Here is an 18765-nt window from a genome sequence, read left to right on the forward strand (position 1 = left end):
AAACTTCATGTTTTGTTATCATACTGCTGGTAATTTGGCCAATTTGATGATATAATTTGGTACTCAGTCTTCCCAAGAAACCTGGTCGGGACCCTGCCTGCAGCTTTTCTGTAATTCAGCTCAGAGGTACCAGCCAGAGACCCCTTTCCCCCAGTACTGGCTCTTCTTTCCTGCCCTTGATCACTGATAAAACCTCCTGATGGGACCCCTTTCTGTGGGGGAGGGGAGAGGAAGAAGTAGGGCTCTGAGCTCTGGGATAGCTGCCTGTGTGCCTGGCATTATGGAAGTGTGCCTGTCTTACCTTACAGAAAGTGTGTGATTCTGTCCTTGTGTATTCCTTCCCAGAAATAGCTTAATTTCCCAGATCAAGTGAGGAACAGTTGGCATCTGCTGCCCCCTGTTCCTGCAGTTCACCCAACCTATATCTCACAGTCAGGTTAGAAGTCTAGAATTCCTCTGAAGTCCAGCCTTTCAACTGAAGCGTTCTTATTGTTAGGAACCTACCACTGATAAGCTGCCCAATGCAGAATGCCCATTTAGAGTCTCCTTAGCACATGTGCCCCCACCCCTCTGAATTCCTGAGGAGTCTCGACAGAGAGACTCTTTATTCCGATAGTGCCCATCAGCAGTTCCAGTCCTCATCAAGTCTTTGTTTTAGATGTACGTATTTTTCTTCCCAATGTGATTAAAATCTGAGAGAGAGAAATTCTTGCCTCATACTTCGAGATCTTCATGTTGCTTGAAAAGGACTGCTGGACATACTTGACAGCTCATCAGGAAAAGGGCTCCTGCAGCTAAAATTTCTGCAGTGCTTTCTGTCCTGGGTCCTCCACAAACAGGTAGCAAGTACACAGAGTTCTCCCAGTGAGCGGCTCTAAAACATGCTGTGTAGGAGACATGCTCTCTTATTCCCGAGGGACACTTCCGTCTGCCCAGCTACTTGGCTGACCCCTCGCAGAAGAGGACAGCGGGCTGGAAGTGCTTTCTGAGTGAGACTGGGGATGTGGGTGGAGTCCCCTGAATCAGGAGGAACAGGAGATGATGGAATTGCCAAAAGAAGTCTTATCATCCTAATAAAATGAAGCACATGATTTGCATTCCAGGTCCTTCAACTATTCTATGGGAACCCGGGCATTTTCTCATGACAGTATTTTTATCCCTGATGGGGGAGCAGAAAGTGAGCAGACAGTTCAAGCAATGTCACAGGACAACATCCTGGGCAAAGTCAAAACTCTTCAGGTAAGACAGCTTGAAAGTCAGAGGCATAGGAAGGGGGAGGGGGGCGGCCATGGAGGGAAGTGGGAAGGGTCCCTGGCTTGGCCTTGAGTCATGGATTGGGAAGTCCAGGGGTAACTCCCGGTGAGAATGTTTGCTTTCTCAAACCTGGCTTAGTTCTCTGGAAGCTTCTGTGCAGCCATGAGAGATACACTGTCATGTTGTACCCACCTTCAGAACACCCCCTCTCCTTTTCTCTCAAGGTGTTTCCTCATTTTTAACTGGACTTAATGAAGACAGGTACCCTAGAGAAGCTGCAGAACTTGGGTGGGAGGAGAGCACTCCTTACCACTGAGTGTTGGCCGTAATCCCTGAGCGTAGGGTTGACTGTCGGCTGAAGGCATGCACAGCAGACGCACCCTCTCTGAGTCTCTGTACTTGGACAGTGAATGGCTGTCACGGGTTCTGTTGTGTTTCTGACCCTGGCTTCCCTGAACCGCCCTGTCCTAGAGGGACACTGTGAAGCTCTTCTGCTTCCCTCCTGTTTGCGCTGCAGAGGTGGGCAGTTTTCCTCCATAAAACTGACTCAGGTGGTAACTCCTTTAATAATGAAGATAAAATAATTCTTCACTGAATGAGATTGAAATAATGGGAAATCCAGGAAAAGCAAGGGGAGCGAAGACCCCTGCAATCCGACAACGTAGGTTTGCCCGAGTGCTCAGTAGAACTCACTCACCCGGCAGAAGTGCCTAAGCAAGCACTTCTCTGAGCTTGGGTTGCTTGGAGGCGATCCAGACTGTGTACAGGGGACTCTGGTGTGCTGGTTTCAATCTGTTTGTAAGTCTGCAACAGTGAATGAACAAATGAATGAATGAACCAAGCAAAAAAATAACAAAGGAGACAGCTGGCTTGAGTAGCTATTGACATGATGAAGCATGGTACTCAGAGTTTTCTACTTGCTTGAAATATTCTTGTTTCTACTGAATATTAAGCTATGTATTTTGTGACCTGTGTTTGGTTACATATTCCACATGTACTCAGCTAAATATAGCATATGGCAGCTGGGAAACAGCCAACACCCTGGAACCACACCCAGACTTGCCTAGATCTTTATACCTACCACCTCACTGCCCAAGGCCATAGTCCTGCCCTCAGAACTAACCTAGGCACTTCCTTCAAATTCCAGCACATCTTGACTAGCTCCCGTTCTTGGTTCTTGCTGGCCATACTGCTACACATTTTATAGACTCAGAAAGGAAAGTTGGCCTTAGTCACTTCTCTTCAGATGGAGAAGAGGAAAGGGCAGTGATGGCCAAAGAAAACCTTGACCTTGCCCCCCTCCTCCTTACCTTTCCTTCTTGAAGTTTCTGGCTCCTGCATATTATTCCTAAGAAGTAATGAACCCTCATAATCGTCCCTTTCTAAGGGGAGTGACCTGCAGGTCTCAGCCTACAAACCAACTGTATTTCACAAGGGCTTTCAAGGAGTTCTTTAAAAATTAGGTAGTAGTCTGTTGTCTTAAACGGCAGTACCTGTGTAATCCACACCTCATGCCAGCACCACTCCATGAAGTGGATTTGGAGTTGTAAAAAATAGATAATTCTGCAACATTGAAAACGTAGGGAAAAAAAAAAAAACATAGAAACTCAGTAGAAATATGTGAATGCCTGTTGTTTGTGTTAATGGTGTCAGGCATAAGTTTAAGGAATCTGATTTCATAATTAATAAAATGTAAAACAACTAACTTCTCTGAAGCGACAGTTCTGTTAATGCAGGAGGAGAAATGTGAGGGAAACAGAATAGCTGTCTAATTGAACGCTGTCCTCTGGATGACATGTACTCACATGAGGTCTGCCTAATTTTGCTTCTGCTGCATGGATATGCATAAGCTTCCTTACAGCTCTAATGCTATGTTTTGAAACAATATAATAAAAGAGACTTTTGCTTTTCAAGGAGGGAAATGGGGACCCTTATCATAGCAAATGTGATTTTTGGAGTGCCATAAGATATCACTGTATCACCCCCAAAAGACTGTGCTTTATTTTTCAGTCGACTAAGCAGTATGTTCCTGGTAAGTCATAGAAATAGTAGTTAACTTATTAACTTGCATGAATGCTTTGCATTTTTCCATAAAAACGTTATGCTGGTATTGATGCTTAGTAAGCAGCATAAAAGACTACTCCCTCGTAGACTCCAGCATGGAATGAGGGTGTTTATTTATGTCAGACGCATGTATGTTTTTTATGTCTGGAATTGTCTTTGTGTATGTGTGTATGTTTACTTTAAAAAGAGAGTAGTGGATAACACCTATTTGACAGTAAATGTCCTAGCAAGCTAATTTGCCACCATTATTAAGACATTCTTTTGAAATGAGATTTCTACTGGAATGCCATTAAAAAAAAACCAAAAAAGACCCAAAAACGTGTTTGTTTTTTTTTCTGGCTCAAGAAACTTCCCAGCCCATGGAAACCAGAGCTGTGCCTGTAATGACTGCATTTGGAAAGGTTGCCCCCTAGTGTCCACATATAGTCATCTCAGCCAGAACTGTCCTAGGTTGTACCAGTAATGGTTCGTATCCGTCTGCTGAGTACAGAATGACTGAATAGAGCATAAATAAGCCTACTCTTTCCTGAACAATGTGAATCTACCACCTGCCAAAATTTCTGTAGCAAGCAATTGAACCTTTAAAAGAAAAATTACCTTTTTTTCCCTGAGTATAAAGATAATGCATGTGCATAGAACAAATTTTAATATACAGGATAGTTATAAGGGACAGAAATGACAGTGGTGTCCTTTTTGAGGACCCTGTACATAACAGTCAGTTGTTCTATGGCCAGAAAGTGAAATAAAAAATGCCTCACAGGCCTCTGCCATCACCTGGCTTTGTGACCTCAGGACAAATCATTAAAGCTCTCTGACCCTCATATTCCTCATCTGAAAAACAAGAGGATGCATGTGATGGATGATCTGAAGAGCCCCTCCAGTTCTTAAAATCTGCCATTTATAGAAAGTCACTGTTCATCTGCTAGAGCACGGAGTGGCTTTGCACTGCAATGCATTGGACTCCAATGACCTTGATGTTCCCAGAGCACATATCAGGGAGGTGCCTATTTATTTCAGAGCAAATCAGGCTGTGAAGTATGTATGCACCTACTGATGGTAGGAATCAGGAATATCACAGTCCAAGCCCACAGGTGATTTTTAGAATAATGCCAGAGCTTTGTCAGAAAATGCTTAGTCTATTAGTCCACGCACTGTTTAGCTCAGGAGGAAGAACCTTTGTCTTCAGTAGCTGCTGTCTCCTGCTGGGCTGGATTTCACTTTAAAATGCCAAAGTGTCTTACCTTTGAGGATTTGAGCACCTCGTGCAGCTGTCGACGCAAAGGATAAATACCTGCTCTTCACCACTTCTGCACAGAGCAGATGTCTTTAAATCTGTGTGTGTTTGATTTTGCTTATTCTCTTAAATTCATTTTGACTATGGGAGTATCTGGAGTTCGCTCGAGAAGACAGCAATTTTATTTTCTGTCTGCCTTGTTCTTATAGTATGAAAGATGGCTATGAAAAATCTGGGGAAATCTAAATTGGCAGTGTGAGAGCTACAGAATATGATGTGCTTGGAATTTCTACACCATAGGAAAAGAGCCTCATAAATATAGATGTGCATTCCTATAATATCATTCTCCAGCATTCCATTTTACAGCCAAATGGCCAAATTTGAATGAATAAAATATCACCCCTTTAGCTCACATTCCAGTCTAACAGTAACTCCATTCATTGCCATAAGTAACACGGACTCAGTTTAGGCACAGAGGTTCCACTCTCCCCTCTGGTTATTATCTCAGTGCATATAAAGAATCCATGGATATGTAAAAATATACATATCTATTAAAATACATCTGTCTATAGATGGAAGGAGTGGTAATAGTTTTTTTCCCTGGAAGCTTAAGGGCAAGCTCATCTTAACGGTCTGGTTTTGAGTGACTGCTTGTGTCACAGTTCTTCCCATGACAATGCCTGAGTAGTGGGCAGAATAAAAGTCACCAAAAAGCCATATTTATCCCTGTATTCAATTCGTTTGACATCTGAGATGGCAGATAGGTTTTGGCAGTCATCTTTTAGTTGTCAAAAAGTCAGACAAAGTGTCCAGCAGCCCCGTCCCCTCTGAGTCAGCCGAAGGAAACATTTGGAGCAGGAACCACAGATCAGGTACAAGAGCCTTGGCCTTGAGAGCCTGAGGCTCAGTCACCATGGCCTTGGCCCTGCAGCTCTGCCCTGGCCTGTGACCACTGCAGGGTGTGTCTGCGAGGACAGTCCTTTGTCTGGACAGAGCGGCTGCCTTCCTGTCCCTGGATGGTGGCTGTCACTTTTTGCATGACCTGGGTCCTCCCCTCCTCCTCCCCTCACCCTTCTCCCAAGCTCCCTAACCAGCAGCCTGAATTTGTTTTCTCTGGAGGAATTTTAAATCAGCTACTTTATGGAGATGCTCATTGTCATTCTCAAAGGCAACAGCATTGTGTTTCTTTTGCCAGGATGAACATATCCACGACATAAATCAACCCTCAGATACACACACATTCTCATTCCCTCCCCGTCTCTCCCTCTCCCTCCTTTCCAATCTCCCCCATCCTGCCCCCTTCAGCTGTTGTACCTGCCATCAGGGCTGCAGATTCTCCTCCCTGGGCCTCCTGTCTGCCCCCTGCACCCTCCTCTCAATTTTCCACTTTAACTCTCAACTTCGTTTCTTAACGTCATGCTCTCCATTTCCCCAGTTTTGTCCCACGTACCTTATTTCACCTGTTCTTATCACATCTAATATTTTCCCCCCCATTTTCTCTTTCATTTTCCTTTGGTAGCCACAATAACCATCCCATCTTCGGCGTTTATTTCAATATAAGTAATGTGAACTTGACATCAGTGTTCTAAAAAGGGCTCTAACAAAAACAAACAAAAAAATCAGCACATTCATTCTTTTTGTGATGGTGGCCAAAATCCTAACGAAAGAGCATTAATGTATTAAGCTTAGTCTCCTGGGGAACTCATTAAAGAATTATTCTTTCCATTCTGAGTAGAAGAAATACCCTCATTTTAGATATTCAAGAACATTGGTAGGTGGCAGACCCTGACACAGGAGGTCTCATTCTAGGGTGATTGGATAAAAATTTTTAGCTCTTTACCAGCACACTTAGAGAAGAGATAACTGGTCAACCAAAGGCTGGGCTGGGAGTCCCAGAGGGAACCCCTGCCCAGACTGTGACTAGGATGCAGGAGCTCTTCCTGCCACTCCTGCCCAGGCCCCCATGCATCTCCCACAGGGCAGCAAGAGTGCCACAGGGCCTGTGGCTTTGTTACACCATGTCCTCTTGTCTAACACCATCGGCTGTTCTAACTGTGCCTGCTTATTGATCTGCTTAGAGTAGACACTAACTGCTGCTTCCTGCTAAACTCATTTTAGAAGACACCCTATTGCAGCCTTCTCCTCCCTGAAACCCCTTTAGGCTGTAAAAGCTATACTTCACTGGCTGAACTTGGGCTTTGGATGTGTGCTCCCTCCCCGTGGTGTCAGGGGGCGCCGGGTTCAGGCTGAGATACAGCAGATCAAATCTGAGTCCTTGTCTCTCTGTGCTCCTGACTTGGCATGCTGGGGTGCCCGGGGTGCGGGGAGGGGACCTGGGGCTCATCTCTTTCATGTCTCTGCAATTTCACCGTCCGCCATGTAAAGCCGAGGGGGAGTTGGGTGAAGGTGGATTTGATACTCTTGAGTTCAGAGAGAGAAGGGGCATTTTCCTCAAGGGAGGCCACCTTCAGTAAGGTGGTAAAAACGCCGGATCCTCTCTTTCTGTCCCAGTAAGAAGAGGGAAGTTCAGTGTAAATTTATGAGAACCAGTGGAGCACAATGAAAACAGCACTGAATATGTTTTAGAAGACGTGGATTCAGGTCCCTTTGGTACCACTCATTCATTCCATAAGCTTGGGCCAGTCACTGGATCTTGACTTTTTTTGTAAAACGAGGAGTTCCGATAATGTGATTGCTAAGGCTTTTTGCAGCTTTGTGGGATTAAATATTAGCCACATTAAAGATAAAGATCAGATGATGTATTCTGGTTTTTTGTTTTTTGTTTTTTTTCTTTTGAATCATAAAAGACCTAGGTCTAGAGCAGTAGTTCTCAGCCAGAGGCGATCTTCCCCGCCAGGGGACATTGGACAACACCCGGAGGCATTTTTTTGGTTGTCCAGACAGAAGTGAACAGGGGTTGCTGCTATCGTCTGGTGTCCAGAGGGCAGGAGTGATGCTAAGCATCCCATGATGTGCAGGAGAACTCCCCACAACAAAGAATTATCTGGCCTCAAATGTCAATCGTGCCGAGCTTGAGAATCCCCGATGTAGATAAAGGCAGTAATTTCTACAATATATTCGATTCATTACAGTCTTCTTTCAGATGACCACAGCTTACCTCTTTTTCTTCCTCAATGTCATTCATTTTCTGTACATATTAAATATTTTATATCTAATTTATCAAGCCCATTAAATATTTTGCCTCATATTAAAAACTATTTTGTTTATATATTTTAAAATAATTCCCTTTTTAATCCAGCTTTTAATTCTAAATACTCTTTTTCTTCCTAATTTCTGTCCTTTACCCTCCTGCCACTGTCCATTCAGCTCCCTCCCACCAGTGATCAGTCTCTTTCTGGCCCTTACTCCAGCAGCCTCCTCTGATCCACTGTGTTCCTTCTGGCCTGTGGTCACAGTGGGCAGCTGCAGCAAGGCAAAGAGGACATCCTAGTGGCAGAACAAGATTGCTTTCATCTTTTCCGTGTGTTTAGCATCAATCATGGAAAGACTTCTTGGCCTGGGGCCTTCTTCCCCTTGGCCGTGGTACCCACTGTAACCCAAACAGGATGTTCAAGTTAGGGGCTGGTGAGGAAGGTAGATGAAATAAATATTCAAGGGGAATGTGTCCAAAAGGGGCTGGAGGGTTCCTTTGTGCAGCCACAACAGTCTTGATTTCCCGCAGGGGTTCTTGCAGCTCATGAAACTATTTTCTATATAATTTTTGTACCTTTCAAGTACTTTTGTGCCTTTGAAAGACTTTTGATTTTTTGACAAAAATCAAACAATTTCTGTCATACCCAACTTTTTTGATCAGAAATATGATTTCTCTACCCCCCTTGGAAATGTTGGCATCTCCATGAAAGAGGTGGCTGGATGAAAAGGCTCATGGCTCAAAGGTGGGAAAGAAAAGGAAATACTGGGAAGGAGACTCAGTAATTACAGGACTGCGTCAGGGGTTTCTGGCTTGGTGTCTAGTCTAGAAACCAGTCACGTAGAGAATATGCCTCAGTGCCCGCTAGCTATGCTGGGGAACCTGACTGTGGTTATTGTGAACCGCTTCACTGCTTCAGAACGTCCTTCTTTTGTTTCTCTCCAGCGACAGTTGGGCAAGAACATCAAGTTTGGGCAGCCACCACCCAACGCCATTCCCATGAAGAAGGCAGACAGTGGCGAGGCTCGCTTCGAAGAGGACCCATTCCTCACCAGTCCTGTGGAAGTTGTGACTCAGCAAGACCTCATCCTCTCAGACACCGAGAACAAAGTAAAGCTCCTCCAGGGGATGACTTGATTGCTCACGAGGCCGGGGGGAGGCTGGGCAGTGGGCACGGGCATCATTAAGCCCGGGGTCTGCAGGGTGGGGAATAAGATGGAAGAAGCTTTCCTGAGGAGTAGCCCAGCACCTCCGGCGCAAGTGCCTTGAGCTGCAGGGGAGCCAGTTGGGAAGAGGGGGAGGTGAGGGAGATGTGGCCTTTGCACCCCCTCTTCCCAGCGTCTTCTGCTTAACTCTTTGGAGACTCGGGCTGCCCTCACCCCTGAGCTGCACTGTCCCCTCTCTGCCATCACTATGCATCCTGAGTGTTTCTTACACGTCTGTGGTCTGCATCTGTGGCCATATAACTGTTTGCTCTCCATTTCCAAACTGTTGAGCTCCTTGAGGACAGACTGGATCTTACACATCTGTCTCCCCAGGATATCATCACTGCTTACTTAGGAGCACTGAATAATTACTTGGGGAACTGGACTGACTTGAAATGAGAAAAGAATGAAGTAGGTGCTGCACAAGAATAGAATATTCAAACGGACCAGCTTAAGTGTACTAAGTGTGCAAAGTCACGTTGATCCAGCACTATCCTATCTAAATTTTGTCTTTTGATTTTTTTAGTTTAGTTATGGTTGTGCTAGGTCTGTGTTGCCGTGCGTGGGCTTTCTCTAGTAGTGGCGAGCGTGGGCTGCTCTGCGTTGCAGCGCGAGGGCCTCTCGCTGTGGTGGCTTCGCCTGTTGTGGAGCATGGGCTGTAGGCACACGGTCTCCAGTAGCTGCAGCACGCAGGCTCAGTAGTTGTGGATCGTGGGCTCTAAGGCTCCGACTCAGTTGCGGTGTACAGGCTTAGCCCACAGCATATGGGATCTTCCCAGAGCAGGGATCAAACGCATGTCCCCTGTATTGGTGGGCAGATTCCTATGCACTGTACCCCCAGAGAAGTCCATTCTTTTGACACTTTGAGAGAAGCACTCTGAGCAGATCCTGAAATAAGAGTCCCTTGAGCAGCAGCAGGAGTGCCTTCGGGCCTCTTATGGGAAAAGGAGGGAAGGCCTCTTATGGGAAAAGGAGGGAAGGCCTCTTATGGGAAAAACAGTCCTACCTACCTACTGGTAGATAGATAGCGGTTCTTAGCTGAGGCTCTGAGTCTTCCCATACTTACAAGAAAGCATTCTTTGTGCTATGCCTACCACGGTGCCTGAAATGATGTTGAGTGTTACTAAAGTGCCCCTGGAAAAAGTCATACTAATTATCAGCTAATGCATCGTAAGAATAGTAAGAAAGATAAGTGCTCTCCAAGTTGTAGAGCAAAAGAAGGAAGGAGATAAAAGATGACAGTCTTCTTCGCTGTCTGTCTCTGCCTGGGCCTGGCCCTGATGCCCCCTGGCACCCACACCTGTGGGTGATAGGTAAAGCAGGCACAGGGCCCTCTCTCTTGGCTGGTCCAACAGTCCTCATCTCCAGTCTCTTGAGTGCTGGGAAGGAACATCAGCCATCAGCCTTGATTCAGGGATTCCTCTGGACCAGAGCAACTGTCTTCCCTGTCACTGGATCTGATAAGCACAGGGCACAGTGGGCTGGGGGACAAGGTGGGTCGTTCGTTCAGCAGGTGCCCCCTCAGCTGAGGGATCGCAGTATAAACACAGGACCGCCGTAGTGCAGTTTACATTCTAGTGAGAGGAGTGTCTCACAACAAACAACTCAGCAAATAGATATCATAATTTCGGATTAATAAAAATGCTGCCTAGAAAATGAAACCGGGTGATACAAAAGTGAGCAATGTGGTTGGAGAGGGGTTTGCTTCTTTAGATAAGGAAGTCAGATGGCCCTGAGAAGGTGTGGAGGGTGTTCTTGGCACAAGGAAGAACAAGTACAGACACCCAGAGACGGAACTGTTTGTCCTGAAGGAGGCACAGAAAGCAGGCTAGTGTGGATGAGGGTGAGGGGTGGCTGTGGATCACAGTGTAGACACTGGGTCCTTCAGACCACAGGAGAAGGGGTGAATTGTTTGGAAAGTGATAGGAAACTGCTGAGAAATTTTTGAATTTATTTTTTATTATTTTTATCTTAGTATCTTATTTTACCTTTTGACTGTGCCATGAGGCATGTAGGATCTTAGTTCCCTGACCAGGGATTGAACTCACGCGCCCCCGCATCCAAAGTGTGGAGTCTTAACCACTGGACCGCCAGGGAAGTTCCCCTCTGAGTAATTTTCAGCAGGGCTGTGATACAATCTGATTTTATGTTTTCTAAAGATGCTTCTAACTGTTGTGCAGAAAATGGACTGAGGTAGGGCGAGATGATGTTCTGGATCCGGAAGGGGCAGTGAGAACCTTTTGTAAACATAGGTGACGGGAGGCAGCAGGTAGAGCTGGCACACGTGACGTGATCTGCGTGATATACCAAGGACCTGCAAGGCGACTGGGATGTGAACCGTTAGCCTTTTTCTTCCTCTTCTTCTCTCTTTTCCTCTCTCCCTCCCTCCCTTCCGCCAACGTTTTCTCTCCTCCTCTGGTTGCCTACCTCCTCAGCACAGGCCTGTGTGTGCCACTGGAAGGGCCCCCTTGCTTTCTCATGGAGAAGAGGTCTGGCAGGTGAAGGGGGTGGAAGGCAGCCAGCCAGGCTGAAAGCTGTGAGGTCAGAGTTCTGCCTGGCTGGCGACAGGGCAGTCCCTGATTCTCTCAGCAGTGGGGAAACACATCAGGGACTGAGTTTGGAGCCTACCCAGATGGGAAATGAATTGAACTCTAGGGAGAGGGGAGTGAATACTGAGCCTCCGGAGCCCTGGTGGAATCCGGACACGAGCAGAGTCTCCACCGTGAACCTGCCAGCACTCTCTGCTCAGAGGAGGGGGTGGCCCTCCACACAGACGCTGGCTGCGTTTGCCCAGGACTTCCTGTGCTCCCGTTTGACTTGAGCACTCTCTCTGCCGTTCCAGTCCAGTGAGACACCAAGTTCTCCAAGTCCTCTGAATCTGCCGGGAGCCAGAAGTGAGATGGAAGAGAAGGTAATGTGATTTGAACTTGTGTGTGTAGCTTCCTTAGTTTAACTTCTGTTTTTCTTTTTGTTGGGCGAGCTGCTGCCTCATTTTTCCATTCATAAATGCTGCCTTCATCTATTACTGTAAATCCCTTCAAAGTTCAACCAGTGGTAGATGTTAGCATCTATTTCCATGGCAATGCAATGGCTAGAACTGAACCCTGCTCTGAAAAACTGCCACGCTCTCGCCAAGTCTGTTTGGAGTCTCAGGTGTTGGTAGTTTTCCTAACAGCCTCATGTATTAATACTTCAAGACACTGGTAAGCCATTGAAAAAGACATTCAAGAATACCTGAAGTTGAAGAGCCTGTAAGGAAAGAGTATCCTTCTATTGTTGTTTAGTCGCTAAGTCATGTCCAGCTGTTTTGTGAGCTCACGGGCTGTAGTCCGCCAGGCTCCTCTGTCCATGAGATTTCCTAGGGAAGAATGCTGGAGGGGGTTGCCATTTCCTCCTCTAGGGGATTCCCAGCCAGGGGATGGAATCCACGTCTTAAATGTTTACGATTGGTCTCAGGTTGTGGTTTTTAAGTGACCATACATACCTGTGTTACAGAGCTGCAAGCGGTTCTGCAGTTCATCCTTTGAAGAACTGCCCTTCACGTTCTCACCTGGGGGCCTCCTCCTCTTTGCTTTCAGTGCACCAGTGCCCTGTGACTCTGGCGTGATTGTGGCAAAGCATTTTTGCCGATAACACATCTTATGCCCTAGGTGGAGAACTTATTGTTCCTTCTTTCAATAAACATTTCTTCACTTATGTGTATTTCTGGTTTTTAACTTTTTGGCATTCCACTGAAACCTGTTCCGAAGGGGCTAAAGTAAGAGCTGAGGTGTGTACAAGTCTGTGGCAATGGAAGGTGCTTAGAGTTACAGTGTTGTTAGCATAGCGATGAGCTTGTCCAGGGCTTAGCACACTACTGTTTATTTTAGGCCTTGTGGCCATAAGGTTGCAACTACCAGACTCTCCTTTGTTCTGCTCTTCTTTGTAGTACAAAAGCAGCCACGGGCAATGGTGTTGCTGTGTACCAGCAAGACTTTACCCAGACAGGACCCCTGACTGTGTCTTACTGACCCCCGATCTAATCTAACCCACATATCATTCACAGTAGGAAAGTTAGTCCCTGAGAGATTAAATGGCCTTTACCAGTTAATACGGATATCACTGGCAAAACAAATGCTCAGTGTCTTTTGGTTTTAAAAGCAGTGCTCACTTCACTGTGCCCATGAACCCCCTGCGCTTGACAGCATCTCCTGGCCAGGCTGGGCCAGGAGCAGACTCTAACAAGGGCCGCCATGCTAGATTCCCTGCAGGCTCTTCTCTCATCTGGACTGACTGCATATTTTCAATCTCCACTGTAGGTTGCTCCAGTTAAACCATCCCGGCCCAAGAGGCACCTTTCTTCTGCTGGCACCATCGAAAGTGTCAACCTGGATGCCATCCCCCTGGCCATTGCTCGACTGGATAATAGTGCCGCCAAGCACAAACTGTCCATTAAGCCAAAAAACCAGAGGGTGTCAAGGAAGCACAGGCGACTTGTCGGGGTATGTATGGCCTGGCAGACATCCTGATGCTGCCTAGCGGGGTGGTGCTGTGAGGGGCCTAGGGAAGGGACTTGGTCTCTCCCTGTCGGGGATATGGCTCTGTTGCTGGCACAAGGGTGAATGGGCCCATTTCCTTTCCACCACCCTTTCTGACCTGTTGTCCCCCATCAGTGGCTGGTGGACCGCAGAGAGAAAGGCTTCCTTCTGAGGGGCTCCAGACATTTTGCTTTGCAGCAGACAGATGGCTCACTTTCCTATGCCATAGCCTGAGTCAAAGGTTCTTCAGTTTGATTAGACTTCTGAGTCGTAAGTTTCAGGGGACATTGATGACGTGCTAATCTTATTTTTCCTCACCTTTCTAATGCTGGGCTACTGGTTTTCCTATGATTATGCATGTGTATTAAGAAAAAAGAATTTGAGGATGACATATAGAGAGGAAACCCAACGGTTGAAGTTCTTCCCTGCCTGAGGTGACCTGTGTCTTTGGCTTGAACGTGGTCCCTCTTTCACGATTAGGAGGGCCACCCACATTGGTGAATGGGATTGTAAATAAAGGTGGCCTGTGCACAGGGAAAGCTAATTCTGTTTCCCTTACCCACGTTAGGATCGACAGAACGAGCATGGTGGCCTCCTGCATCAGCTGTCCCTGGACCAGAACGGACACCCTGGAGAAGACAAGCCAATCTGGCATGAAAGAGAGCCAGAGCCGCTGGACTCGGAGGAAGAGAAGCGACGCCAGGAAGAATACTGGCGAGAACTTGAGGCCAAGTGCAAACGGCAAAAGGCCGAAGCTGCGGAGAGGCGACGCCTGGAAGAGCAGAGGCTCCAGGCTCTGGAGCGGAGGCTTTGGGAGGAGAATAGAAGGCAAGAATTCTTGGAAGAAGAGGAGGAGGAGGAAGAGGAAAGAGAAATACAGCTAGAGGCAAAGAAGAGGCAACGTGAAGAAGAAACGCAGAGCCTGGAAGAGCCGGGCTCCCAGGGCCCAGAGCAGAGGGAGGAAGAGGAGGGAGGACTCCCGGAGGCCAAGGAGCCCGTGTGCCCAGAGGAAGAGGTGCAGCACCTGGGAAGATGCTTGGTGCAGGAGGAGATGGAGGCTCGGAGCCAGCAGGAGGCCGAGAAGCTGTGGCAGGAGGAGGAAAGAGAGTTGGAGGAACTCCGAAGACTGGAGGAGCTGGAGGAGCAGAGGCGGTGGGCAGCTGAGAGGCAGCGGCTGGAAGAGGAGGAGAGGCAGCGGCTGGAAGAGGAGGAGAGGCAGCGGCTGGAAGAGGAGGAGAGGCAGCGGGAGCTGGAGGAGGAAAAACAGATGGAGGAGCTCAGGAGGCAGGAGGAGCTCAGGAGGCAGGAGGAGCTCAGGAGGCTGGAGGAGCTCAGGAGGCAGGAGGAGCTCAGGAGGCAGGAGGAACTGGAGGCCCAGAGATGGCGGGAGGAGGAGGAGGTGAGGAAGAGGGAAGAACTGAAGAAGCGAGAAGACTTGGAGGCCAAGAGGAGGCAGGAAGTGGAGAAGAAGCTTCAGGAAGCACCGAGAGTGGAAGAGGAGAATCAGCCGCAGCTGGACCACAAAAATGGCTTGAGGAGCCCATTTCAGAGTGACTTCGCGGAGAAAGCAGAAGAGCAAGATCACCTGAAACTTGAAAAGCTGAGAGAAAACTCTGAGAAACCGAGTATTTGGGTAAAGCAGAGCCAAGAGGCCACTGAGACATCGGGGGAGCAGCCCAGAAAGCAGGAGGATGTTCCTGGGGATCGTGGTTGTGGACGGCAGGAAATGAGGGAAGAAACCAACATGCAGCTTCCCCAGAAGCAAGAGGCCCAGGTGGAAGAAATGCTGGTGCCAGGAGAGAAGAAGGAAGCTGCTACTCCAGAAACAGACAGAAAGCTGGAGGAACTCAGATGGCAGGAGGTGGATGAGAGGCAGACCATGCCCAGACCCTACACTTTCCAGGTGTCATCGGGAGGGAAACAAATTCTCTTCCCCAAAGTCAATCTGAGCCCAGTGAAGCCCATGAAAGATGAGGGGCTCACCTCAGCTCCCCAAGAGCCCAAGGCCCCCAAAGCCAGCCCAGCCTCCCACGCCCTGCCTTCAACCCTGAGCATCCCCCACACGGCCATTCTGGTCACCGGAGCCCAGCTCTGCGGCCCGGCCGTCAACCTGAGCCAGATCAAGGACACTGCGTGCAAATCTCTCCTGGGCTTGTCGGAAGAAAAGAAGCTGGTGGATGTCCCGGCCCTGGAAAACCCACCCCGAGCCCTGGGGGAACCCCGGGCAGGCAGTGCGAAGACCAGGCCCCCACCAGAGTCTCCAAGCAGCGCAGCTGCGCTCGCTGAATGGGCCTCCATTCGATCCCGTATCCTGAAGAGCTCAGAGAGTGACCAGCGTGGCGAGAGAGAGCAGTCTCGGGCCGGGGATGAGCACACGCCCAGGGGCCGGTGTGATTCCCGCGGAAACCTCCGGAGGACCCCGCCCGTAAATGCCAAATTCTCCATTAAACCTGCCTGGCAGAAGTTCTCCGATGGGGGCGGGGAAGGGGAGAGCATCAGGAAAAGATCCGGGCCGGGACCCAGTGAAGAGGCCGTGCCCCAGCCCCCTGCTATTGATACTAAAGAGGCCCTGAAAGATGCAGAGAAACCCAGGGCTCACCAGGAGCCAACAGACACCACAGAGGGGTGCAAATTTGCCAAAGACCTTCCATCTTTCCTCGTTCCAGGCCTGCCTTACCCACCACAGAAAGCAGTGGCCCAGGTGGAGCCTGTGACCACTTCAGACAGCCAGACCACAGATGGAGCAGGAAAGTCAGAGCCCACGATGCCAGGTGGAGAGGATAAAGCTTCCCTTTTTGGAATAAAATTGAGAAGGACCAACTACTCCCTGCGCTTCCACTGCGACCAACAAACAGAACAGAAGAAGAAGAAAAGGCACAGCAGCACAGGGGACAGTATCGATGGGGCACCGTCAGCCCCAGGGAGCACACATGGAGAGCCAGAGACGGAGGCTGCAGCCCTCAAGCCTGGCCCCTTGCTCCCCCCAGAGAGGAAGCCAGCCCCGGCCCCCTGGAAGGACTCCTCTGAAAGCCCTCCCAGCCTCTCTCCTCCTGTGGCCCAGCCCGGGCCCCCACTGGCAGGTAGCCAGCCCCCGGCTCCGGAGCAGGACAAGGCGGCAAACAGGTTGCCCCTGTCCCAGAAGCCAGCCCTGGCGCCCAAGCCTGCGGGCCAGACCCCACCACCCTCCCCGCTCTCCAAGGTGAGCAGGCCCTACTTGGTGGAGTTGCTGACTCGCCGGGTGGGGAAGCCCGAGATGGAGCCCAGCGAGCCGTGCAAGGAGGGCCGGGACAGCGGCTGGCCGCCCTCACCCCCGCCACCTGAGGAGAGAAAGGAGCAGAAGCGGGATAAGGAGGAAGAGGTGGAAACCGAGAGGAAACCCGCTTCCCCGGTGCCATCCACTGGGCAAGAGAAGCCTGTCCCAACGCCGGAGGCGGGGAGGAAAGGTGCGTAGCTGTAGATCGCAAAGCTCTGCCTCTGTCCAGCCTCCTGAGTCACAGCTAAAGGCAGAACTGCCCAGGGCTGGAGGTAGCCCCTGGAGCTGTTGTTGGAGCACCTCCCTTAATTAGAGGCTGGTGCCCCGTTCCCCAAGGGCCATGACTCCTGAGTCAGAGTGAGGCTCTGTACTTGTCTTTACAGTTTTGGAAACGTGGACTGACGTGCGTGTCTGCAGCTCACACCCATTAGTGACCCTTACTTACACAAGTAGTAAGTTAGAGATGCTGCACAGACTGATATACTTTAGGTTGACAGTGAAATTGTTAGTCGCTTAGTCGTGTCCAATTCTGTGGGACCCCATGGACTGTAGCCCACCAGGCTCCTCTGTCTATGGGATTCTCCAGGCAAGAATACCGGAGTTGATAGCCATGCACTTCTCCAGGGGATCTTCCCAACCCAGGGATCCAACCTGGGTCTCTGCATTACTGGCAAATTCTTTACTGTCTGAGCCACTAGGAAGCAAGTGTCATTAATCTTTATGAGGGGCCTGTACAGTGATGATAAAGACTGGTTTCTTACCCCAGTGTGTGCGCTCTGTTTCTGGGCAGTAGCGACAGAAACTAAGGTGGGACCTTAGGGGACTTTTAACTAGCCCCGCAAGGAGCCGCAGTGTGCATAATCAACTTTGTCTGTTTATGCACAAGGCCCTGCATATGCGTATGTGGGGCCCTGGCCCCACCAGCTTGCTACTGTGAAGCCCTCTGGTAAGGAAATTTTAGGGCAACCCTTACTCCTGGCTGCCCCTCGTGTTTCTTCATACTGGATGTTTGGGGCAGTGTGGTGATCACTTGGTTTGACTTTGGGGCCCCAAAAACCTTCCTCTGATACTTTTTGGTTTTGCAGAGTAAGTGGTCAGGTTTGAGTCATAGCCCAAAATTTGCTCCTCAGGTTTTTCTAGGGAAAGTTTAGGTAATTGTTTAGATTTGGGGTGGGTTTTGCAGAGATAAGAACTCCCTCAGGGACATGGGTTTGGTTACTTGCCTTATGGAAGACCCTGTCGTCCTTTTTAACCAAGCTGTCCTTGGCTCCCTGGACTGGCACATTGATCAGCATCACCAGGTCATATCTCCCTATTGGTTTCTGTTTGTCCTCCCGAAGAGGAGCCTATTTTCAGGTTTTTGTTGTTGTCTTACCTCCGCACTGGGCTCTAGGGGTTAGCTGCAGTCCCCACAAGCCTGTTAAGAGCTGTGCCTTAGATTCCCTGTGGTCTTGTGGACATAAGCCCCGTTGGCTTTCAGAACTAGGTGTTTTGGGGGCCGGTCACTGAAGTAGAAGTCTTAAAAGTTGAGGTCCAGAGGTGGGGGTCCAAATCCTTTGCTTCTCAGAGAGAGAGTGTGCATTCCACTGAGTTCCCTCCTGGTTGTGGATCACTGTGCCCGGGGATGGGGTTTATGGTGAGATTGTGCCTCAGCCTCTTCTACCCATTTCCATGGATGGTTTTTGTTTCTGTTCCCCTGATGTGCTGGAGTCAGTCAGCTAGTTTCTGGATCTCTTTACAAAGGAATTGTTCTGTATGTGACTGTAAACTTGGTTGTCTGTGGGAAGAGTGGAGCTTAGGATCTTCCTACGTCACCATCTTGAAGCAGAACCGCTGTTTTCAGTTTTGACTTTAGCTTTTGTGTTGTTCCCTTTTGTGGTACCATCAGAGCTCCTCTCACAGCTGACCTGCTCTCTGATTCTCTTATCTTCTCCCAGAGAAACAACGCCCTGTTTTCTGCTGCTGTGTCTTAGAGAGATTCTTCTAATTTTTACCAAAACCTGTTGCTGCCCCTGTTTTCTTTCTCAGTATTGAGATTCTGGGCTGACAGTCTCTGCTAACTGGATTTTTCTTTATTTGGTAGAAAA

The 18765-nt window shown here is 48.8% G+C and overlaps 1 protein-coding gene across 1 annotated transcript in view; it reads left to right on the forward strand.

Annotated features, from left to right (window-relative positions):
• CRACD (capping protein inhibiting regulator of actin dynamics) overlaps positions 1-18765 on the forward strand; it is a 276452-nt gene that overhangs the window by 244731 nt on the left and 12956 nt on the right. Inside the window, exons 4-8 of the mRNA NM_001101941.2 lie at positions 1104-1239; positions 8649-8813; positions 11751-11819; positions 13207-13389; positions 13994-16868. Coding sequence (NP_001095411.2) covers positions 1120-1239; positions 8649-8813; positions 11751-11819; positions 13207-13389; positions 13994-16868 — 3412 coding nt within the window. The 5' untranslated portion in view covers positions 1104-1119. The remainder of the gene's footprint in view (positions 1-1103; positions 1240-8648; positions 8814-11750; positions 11820-13206; positions 13390-13993; positions 16869-18765) is intronic.

The sequence above is a fragment of the Bos taurus genome, chromosome 6, assembly GCF_002263795.3.
Source record: "Bos taurus isolate L1 Dominette 01449 registration number 42190680 breed Hereford chromosome 6, ARS-UCD2.0, whole genome shotgun sequence".
NCBI lineage: Eukaryota > Metazoa > Chordata > Mammalia > Artiodactyla > Bovidae > Bos > Bos taurus.